This window comes from Acanthopagrus latus, chromosome 20, assembly GCF_904848185.1.
Source record: "Acanthopagrus latus isolate v.2019 chromosome 20, fAcaLat1.1, whole genome shotgun sequence".
NCBI lineage: Eukaryota > Metazoa > Chordata > Actinopteri > Spariformes > Sparidae > Acanthopagrus > Acanthopagrus latus.
Window position 1 is genome coordinate 6,726,946 of NC_051058.1, and position 9,393 is coordinate 6,736,338.

The following is a 9,393-nucleotide window of genomic DNA, read 5'->3' on the forward strand; positions in this document are numbered from 1 at the left end:
ACTGGGTAGTCTAGTTTTAGGACCCATGCAGCTGTTGTTGCTGTGAGATTAAGCTGAAATGGAGGGGACACGTTGTGCACTTGTTAACCTTTGTGAGTCAAAGAAAGTCAATGGATGAGATCATATGCCAATGTTGACCCTGTGCATTCCCTAAATGGAGAAAGTGGTGTTTTTAAGAAATCCTGTGTGGCTCAACTTGGTTGTACATGATGCGAGAGGGCAACTTGCATAACCCACTGCCTGTCTGTTTATTTTTTATGTCAATCTTTGATGTTCTTGAGCCTCAGTGTTACATTTATCCGAGCACTTTCTTGTGCCAACAGAAATCCCATCGTCTGTTGCAACTGTTTAAACAAAGTGTAGGCCAGAAAAGGAGTTTTGAAAGCACAAACCCACAATTTGTGTTGTGCCTGTCTTGGTCCCAACAACAATTCTACAACACCATGGCCCCACCATCCACAGGACTCCATCAAGGTGCCATATTTAAGCCAGTCTATTTCTGTCATGTTGTATTTCTTAAGGTATCAGCCAGCCTCTCTGCTGACTGCACCTTCAACACTTGAGCTAACCACTCAAATGCTAGCCTGCACATGCTATTTGCACATTATGTTGAATGCACAAAAACTGTTCAGAGCATTAGTTGAAACTTGCATGATTTCTCAAGTCAAAGCACATGAATGACTCAGACTCAAACTGTTCTCACTTGATTCATTGGACAAAAAAACATGTCTACAAAACATATTTCATTTGTTTTTCATATTGCTAGCACCTAATTATTGCACTTGTAGATAATGCTGCATGTCTATTTTTGGCAGGGAAAAGTCCCCGCTTTGTTTTGGGGGGATAGGCTTACTTCCCGAGCAGTATGGGAATATCATGTTGTGAGCGGAGGCAGTCCATGAGAGCGTTTCCCCTTTACCGTCTGCACTCATGTCTTGCCCAGAATAAGGCCTCACATGGGCCTAACCCCTTCGTCCCGACTCACACTCAACCTCCTCCTTGAGTCTATTTCTCACCTGGCTCTGTTTGCCTCCAAACCTCCGACAGAAAATCAGACTGCAGTGCAGGGGATAAGCAGACTAGGAAAGTGAGGCAACAGACCCCCTAGAATGAGGCCCCGGCTCCCCAGGTGTCACGATTTCAGTATTTGTTTATGCCATTATGACTGACACCCACATGTGTTCTTGTTGGTTTTGAAACCAACAGTGGGCAGGAAATCAGCCTGGCTCATGCCCCTTCATACCCACTGAGAAGTGGGGCAGACAGGCTGAGAGGCTAACTGGTCTCCAGGGCTGACAGGCTAGTAAACCTAGGTATGGTAACTGGAGGACAGCTGAGGCAGATCATATACAGCATCCTGAAGTAGGGACGTATAGTCACACACAAAGGCTGCGTGTTGTGGTGGAGATATAACTTGTCATGTAGATGTTGTGTCTTTATGACTTTTTCACAAGGCAACACAAACTCACATTTGTTCATGCGTGCATGCTGAAATTAAAAAGCACAGGTGTTGTTTTTAAAGATGATGAGGGTGTTTCCCTGGGTTTTTGTTTTCAGCAGTGAGGCACAGTTATTAAATGTGTTTTGATCTGCGTGGAAAAAACAACTGAGGACAGCCAAGACTGCAGCCTACAGTTCACACAGCCAGACGTTATGTGCCCTGTGTGAGTGGAGCGATGACAGGGCTGCAATAACTGATACCCTCGAGCGGTTTGATACGGCAGGTGGCTGACCAATCAAAGGGGAGTGTAAGCACGCTGCAAATGCAGTTATATCACCGTCGCGTGGAGAAATCAAGATGTTAAACTTGGATAAAACCCCAACTGCCAAACACACCATCAACCCCATGGTATGCCAGGTATCTCACCGAGCCCGAACCCACTGGGTTAGATCCAGTCGAGCTTAAGCGGAGACCTTGACCTATGATATTTTCCTGGCAGTAATAAATCTGAGGAAAACATGTCTGTCTGGATGCCGTGGAAACATCTGGACCACATATCTTTCCATCTGAACAGTATCAGTCACCCTCATCTGACAATCTGTGTCAACATGTGGCAAGCACTTGCTGCTGCTCGTAAGTCATGAGGTGCAAGCGGAAAATACATGAACAAATAGATACAAATCAAACGGCATGAGTTCCGAGGTTAGCTGAGATTTGAGAAAGGTTGTATGAATGCAATGATTGAAAAACATACAAGTAAAATATGGAGGATTCTGTATGAAAATATAAATAGATATGAATAGATGAGCCAAATTATAGATGAAGCGATAAATCAATAAATGGATATTGAGACATAAATAAATATGCAAATGGCTACAAATTTACAAATACACTAATGTTTCATTTATATAATTTGTTTGTTCTATTATTTATGATGTCAATTAAGCATTAAGTGGGATGATAATAAAACATTTTTGAAAATAAATATTTTTTCATATCATTTTAGCATATTTATTAGGAATTAAGTTATATGATTATTAATTTAATTAAACTTTTTTGTTTACCAAGTATGTATTTATTCATTATACAATTGTTTATGTATTAATATATTCATTTTTATATTTGATTTGGCCCATAAAACCTTAGAGAGAGATAAAGCCAAAAAGAGATGTATAACCCAACTACTGCAACAGTTTGTGAAGATTGAACAACACATTGTGCAGTAGGCACTCGCATGGCGGCCTCTGCCCTCAATGAGGGCCCTGCAATGAGCTGGTGACTTGTCTAGGGTTGTACCCGGCCCTCGCCCAGAGACAACTGGCCAAACCCCCGCAACCCCACAAAAAGGGATGAAGCGGTTACAGAGGATGGATGGATTTCTTTTATTGACAGTTCAGAACCATGAAACACTCTTGCAACATGAGGAGGACAGGAGGCGAATCACTGCTGTGTTCATCTAGAAAACATCATGGGCCAATAATTTGATTTTCTTTTTTAATGGCGGATGCTAAAACTGAAACCAATTCCCCAAAGACATAACAGCACAGAGGAAATAGAGAAAATGTCAGATGAATACATAATCTTTGAATCTGCAAAGCTTTGAAACCCACAAGCTCAGGAAATTGTTCATCAGTATACATGAGTAAAGACTCGCTGCGTTCACTGTCAGTTAACTGTTCAGAAACGAAAGACATGAGAGCGCGTCAGATGTGTGGGTGTTTTCCAGCTGTTCTCAGGGCTGTTCTCATCACTGGTGAGTACAATGGACATCTGTATGTTGCAGTTAATAGTAAACCATGTGTAGATGTGACTTAAAGTGTTCAAAAGTGACTGGGGAGCTTTTTTGATAATGATGGTGGTAAAGACGACTAGACATAAGCAAGCTCATTATAACAGTGTGTAATAAAGTAAACTGCCCTATGAAGCCTGTGTGTAGTGACTTTGAAAAGCGGTTCTAGTTAGATCAGATGAGATGTTTTCACATCTGTCTTACCAAAAAATAGAACTGTATCATTTTTTGTGAAACCAGCAGTAGGCAAAAAAAAAAAAAAGTTAAAGAACAAACATTAGTCATTACAAGCTTGGTTATGTACTTTCACTTGCACTTAAGATAACTCCATCAGCTAAGACAAGCTAGCTGGTGAGACAACCAAAGCTAGCCTTCGCTAAAGCCAAAGGTAAACCGAACGGACATCTCGTTATTCAGTCTGTCATAGTGAAATTAGGCACTAAGCATTGCTGAAGCTGATGATAATGATCGAAAAATCTATGGGGCTACGGCAACGTTCTCATGGCCTATTATTAGTAACACCAATGTTTTGAAAAATGACCCATGTGACAAAAGCCCATTTGTACAGTTTTTTTTTTGTTTTGTTTTTTTCTGAAAAGATGTAATCTCATCCTCAACCTGACAAAACTGCAACAGTTTAACCACATGTGTACTATTGTTACCATGATGACGAAGGTCACCTGACTTCGTCCTTTTCCAGCAGGTCTAAATACACCAAATTTATACAGGGGAAGTAAAGAACGAGAGTGAGTGTGAATCCTCTGAACAATGAGTCTTCAGAGCAGTGGTCTAACTTGATGTCAGACAAATTGGCGTTTCGGTCCATTGGGACGTTATTGGACTTTTGTGGCTTCTGAAAAATAGGTGATGACCAATACAGAGCTGTGACCTCAGCTTCCGACTGAGCTTGGTTTGATGTGTCTCAGCTCCCCTTGAATTGCACAATCAACAGAAATGAATAGTAAAAACACAACAAAGCAGAGAAATGTTTATAATAATGTTTAATAATACATTTATTGAAATGTCATTACATGCAAAAGCTGAATTCCCCACTGCATTTCCTCTTTTGGTTGCATTAATCCCTGAAGAGCCAAGCATACAGTGCTATTTTGCATTCTCTGGGAGGCAAAATAATCAGTCAGTAACATAACAACATATTTGTCTAGTTGCATAATTTGCTTGCTCACCTAAAAAGAAAATATCTTTTTTCTTAATTTCACTGCTTCCAACTTCAACAAATCAGTGCATTATTTCAGTTTTTTTTCTTTTTTTCCTGCATGTTTAGGTTTTGCACCAAACCACAACAATGTTAATGTGATATTTTAGGTGAAAAGTTGTGACGTCGTCTTTCTGACCGATCGTTCAGTGTTTCTTGAACTGCGCTGTGAGTTAAAGCCGCAGTGAGCTGGCAGACTCTGCCTCTTGACGTGACACATTATGTAAGAGGTCGCGCTCCGGCCACTGGAAACGTTATCTCTCCAAACACCCGTAGACCGGTACACAACACATGGACTGCCCCATGACTAGTCACAGGTTCAGTCCCTGCCACGGCACAGCCTCCAGCCTCTGACCTGTGACCCTGCAGGTACCCAACCTATTAATGCACTGAAATGATATGAAATCTAACAGTATGCTGAGTGATGAAGGGCTGCTGAAAAGGTCACAAAGTTTATTCATGGTGCTGTAGTTGCATTTACTTCAGCTCTCTCTCAGGGTCTCTCACACTGTACAGTAAACAGGTCCGCAGGGCTGCCAGAGGAATGTGACCGGTGGTTTTAAAATGTAAGATAGCTGCTTGGTGAGTGTGTGTGCTCTGTTTCAGTAACACCCTCACTCACAATCACAGCTCAGCACCCACAGTGCCACTCCGCTGTCTTTTGACCTTCCTACAGTAACAGCTGAGCACTGCCTGGCTTCAAGGGGTGTCCGGACAATAATGCACAACTCTGGATATTTCCTTCCTGTATATTGCCTTGCATGTCCTCAACTTAAAATTCAGGATTTCAGGAAAAAAGTCGAGTGGCGTTGAATGACCTTCAATCTGAATATATTATTGCCACATTTCCTTACCATAAGATATTTAAATTTTTAATTTGAAACTTCTTTTTTTATTTTTTTCACCGTAAAAAAGTCCTTTACACTGAATTAAAGGTGCAGTATGTAGTTTTGGGGAAGACACTTCAATCAGAAGAGAAAGATCTTCATTTGACTTTTTATGCCAAAACAAACCAAATAAACAAATTATGACTGCTTTCATGACTGAATAAACTGACCTGACCTGACCTGAAAGGACAACACAGTTTCATACTTTTTACTCTGTTTATATTTGGCGGACCCTGCCACCTTTCTAGCCTCAAACAGTGTTCCTTATTTTCCCTTGAAAGCAGCTTGTTTATTCAGTTATGGAAAAGATCAATATTTCTGACTTCACATGAGTTTGAATTTTTTCTCCAAAACTACACTGTGGCCCTTTTAAAACTGGGAACTTTTGATCTCATCCTAGATTTTATTCAACTGAGAGCAATTCGTTCTGTCTTTCTTATTCCATAACTTTTTGTTATCAGACATTTTTTTTCTCTCACTTTGTGTTGTATTTGATTACATTTTAAAATGTTCTGCTCTGCTTTCCGTTGTGCTATGTTAAAAAATAAGGTGAGGCACACTCAACAGGTCTACCAGCAGCGGGCACATGAGAAGCTCGGTCTGAAATAACCATGGAAACTGTATGTGTTGACCTGTGTGTGCGTGTGTGTGTGTCTGTTACAGCTCAACCCTCAAAGACCTGATTAATTGATATTTCCGTCTTTATGTATTGCTCTACTTGTTGTAAATTGTCCACGAGTGTATTGAAATTAATCTAGGTGTGCACTGGTGTTATATGTTATCTGAGGTCAGAGATCAGAGGTTAACCTCTCTAACCAAGACAGACCCGTTACTGAACAACCTGCATCTCCAGCGGTGAAACCCTGAAGCCGGGAATAATGACGTCAGCCGGACATTTGACTTTCCCACGTCCGAATTACCAATACTCATACTGCAAGGAGCATGAGAGCGCTTCATGACGCCTTGAGTGTTGAGTAATTGTTTTTGCACTGTGCAGTGCGCTGACAGCGATCTCGGCCTTATCTGATACACAACAGCGCTGCGGTGTTGCCTCCTTCCTGTGTGTGTGAAAGGCCTGTTTCTGTGACCTGAAAATAATGCAGTGAAAACAATGTGTTTCAGAGAGTCTGCTGACGAGCGTGAGAGGCGACGGGGCAGGCTCTGGCGAAACAATAGGTGGGTCAAAAGATAACACTGAAGAGAGGAAGCTTCTGACAGTAAATTTCAGGTGAAAGTGACAGCTTCTGTGGAATCCCCTGTTAACATATTCATTCAACAACAATATTTAAATAATGCCACATCAGATAACTAGATGCCTTTTAGGGTGGTTCTCTTTTTCTCTTGCATAAATTACCAATGGCAGCTAACTACATTATGCAGCAGCAGAAGCAATTAATTAGCACTTACTTTAGCAACCGACCTACCAGCATCTGTCTACCAGGAAACCCCGTAAATCACCTCCGTGCCGTAACTGGCCTCAGTCGTCGTTCCAGGAGGCTGCTCACAGCTTCGCTCTGGAGCTGTTATGTTCATCGAGACGCTGCTGGTTAACAGTACGTTTGTTAGCAGTTGCTTTAGTAACAAGTAGAACTATCCATCCAAAATTGCTCAGGGTAGAGCACCTCAGGACAGAAGAGGGAAAACCAGCACACAGTTTCGACATAAAACATCCATGGCAGCATCATAAAAAAAGGAGCGCGTTTAATTGGACTGATAATTAATACACTCCCCCGAGTGCAGGATGAGTCATTGACATTTTTAATGTTTTCCAGCAAGTTACAAACTCTATACTCCTGATTCATGGGGGGTTTTAAAGGGGCCCTATGTAAGAATTTGTAGCAATTTACATGTATTATAATGTTTTTTTATTGGCGGGAAAAATTAGACCTTCCCCATCTCTCTCTTGGTTTCCCATACGAGCCTGTGGACGATTGTTTATGTTGTTGTTGTTGCTGCTGGACTGCGGATTTCTTCAGGCAGGACTCAGGTCGGACTTTCAGCTGCAGTCCAAAAGATGTGGATTTATGTTCGTTCCTCGAGTGCCTCGACTCAGTGCCTCTCTCAGCTCAGCCAACAGAAAGCAACAGTTGCTAACATTAGTTTAAAAATGTGGTCCGCTGGCTTAAACTATCAAACGACTTCCAGCACAACACAGATGGCTCACGAAGGCCCTTGAATGTGAGATTCTTATGTAGTTATTCATAAATTTCACGTTTAATTACGGATGAGCGACTACGCCGAAATCTTTATCTGTTCGACCTACAAACTTGTCTGTATGGCTGTTGGCTCACACTGACCAGCAGTAACCCCCCTCGTGATTCCTCAACATTCAGGATTCAAATTGCAAACACCGGTGATGCAATTCAATTAGCAGGAAGGAGCATGATACCATGACTGAGACGCTGATCATCCCTGGAGTAAACACGTTGTGAAATCAAACATCCTCCCTCACTCTCCTTTCATACATATCAGCGTGTCAGGAGTTGTGAACATAAGCCGGCGCGTATCAGACTTCACGTTCTGTTCTGTCATGGGTGTTACGTTGCATCTTGTTGTTAAACGATGTCCGCTGGTTGTTTTGCCCCCCCAGATATTAAATATGCTTTGATCGGAGGCGGGATCGGCCTGTTCATTGTGGCCGGGTTCATTATTTTGAAGGTCTGCATGATCAGGAAGCAGGCGCAGGAAAACGGCACAGGTGAGGTGACGATAGCACTTTCTTATATTAAACATTAGCGCCATGGTTTGCTTAATGTGATAAATTGTTCTTCCCCACAGATGACAGAATGAGGAGACCCTCGGAGGTAAGACGTGTCTATAATTACAATACTGACATAATAATCATAACACAAGACTGATTTATGTCTTTGTTTTTTGTATATTTTCATCTTGGAAGACAGGAAGATGACAGCAGCACAGAGTCTTTACTGTACCCATAACCTTTATTTACTCTCAATCACAGCCTCACCTATTTACTATGAGCCATCTCAGCCAATCAGAGCAACCCATTGCGTTGGTGTCCCGTGACATGCAGTGTTAAAGGTCAGGCAGAGTGGTATTCAGGATGATGTGAACTCCGCACAAGTTGGCTCCTGGGTGGCAGCTCAACCGGGCAGACCCGCCGTCTCGTCACCGACGCCAACATGGATCTGTTTTACCTCACACTATTGTTCCTCAGTAACATGTGTCATTATCCTGTTTTTCTAAATAAATGTCTGTGGAGGATTTGTAATAAGGCCTTTTTAATCGGCTGTGGAGAGCTGTTTCATTTGAAATGTTTAAGAACAAAGGGTTTCAGAGCTTGACTACGCGGGTGTGATTGTGTTTGGTTTCACTCGTCTTTAGGAAGATCCAACTGTTCCACTGACACACATTCTGCCTTAAAAACCACTCAGCAGAAAGAGTCCTGAATAACACACAACTTCATATGTCGTCCACAAGAGGGTGATGCTTACCTCTGAGTAAGGAAACAAGCATCGGGTCCAGTTTCACATCTGAGCACCAGAGGAGCCTTGTTAAACCATTCTTTGTACTTTCATTACTAGTATCTACGTCAGAACACGAGCAATAATCACTGATGGGACATTTGATCACATCTGGAAAACGACAATGTTATTTCCGTCATGCAACATTCACAAGTCCCACATGTCGGACATCAAAAAAAAAAAAAGTACTTAAACTGTACCCTAATCTCGGATCACAGGTTCCGTTTGAATTCAAATAACTGGCTTGTTTCCTCTGTTGGTGTGGCCATGCAGACGTCTGACAGTGTTATTTCCACACCATACATTGAATTCTTTCATGCGTACAGTTCAGGGGGAAGTGAAGTTTACCGTCAACCCTGAGAAAGCAATCAGCTTTTGGCTTGTATGTAAATCCTTCAAAAACATAAACAATACATAGCAAAGTGCAAAAGTGCGTAATCGTCACTCTTGTCTTTCAGGTTTGTTTGCCCAACAAAATATCCCATTGACCGTACAGCAGTCAACCAAGAACAATATACTGGACACATATTCTTGCAGGCTAATTTTTGCATGCATATGTGTTTTGAGCTGGATTA

The 9,393-nt window shown here is 41.8% G+C and overlaps 1 protein-coding gene across 3 annotated transcripts; it reads left to right on the forward strand.

The window, feature by feature from the left end:
• The first annotated feature begins 275 nt into the window (after positions 1-275).
• Positions 276-8,566, forward strand: LOC119009701 (transmembrane protein 273-like). Of its 3 annotated transcripts, none has more exons than XM_037081199.1 (5): positions 276-474; positions 6,456-6,509; positions 7,924-8,031; positions 8,112-8,137; positions 8,296-8,566. In XM_037081199.1, exons 1-5 carry the CDS (start codon positions 444-446, stop codon positions 8,371-8,373), a joined length of 297 nt encoding a protein of 98 aa, XP_036937094.1. In that variant the 5' UTR covers positions 276-443; the 3' UTR covers positions 8,374-8,566. The 3 variants fall into 3 exon arrangements, with proteins under 3 accessions (XP_036937094.1, XP_036937093.1, XP_036937095.1); XM_037081198.1 differs by lacking the exon at positions 276-474 and adding an exon at positions 2,881-3,194; XM_037081200.1 differs by lacking the exons at positions 276-474; positions 6,456-6,509 and adding an exon at positions 6,570-6,886.
• Positions 8,567-9,393: the final 827 nt, after the last annotated feature.

Excerpts from the sequence above, each read along its gene's own strand:
- LOC119009701 (XM_037081198.1), top strand. The coding sequence starts at position 3,080 with ATGAGTAAAGACTCGCTGCGTTCACTGTCAGTTAACTGTTCAGAAACG. Across the intron at positions 3,195-6,455 it reads CAGGGCTGTTCTCATCACTG|AGAGTCTGCTGACGAGCGTG; the intron begins GTGAGTACAATG and ends AATGTGTTTCAG. Across the intron at positions 6,510-7,923 it reads AGGCTCTGGCGAAACAATAG|ATATTAAATATGCTTTGATC; the intron begins GTGGGTCAAAAG and ends TTGCCCCCCCAG.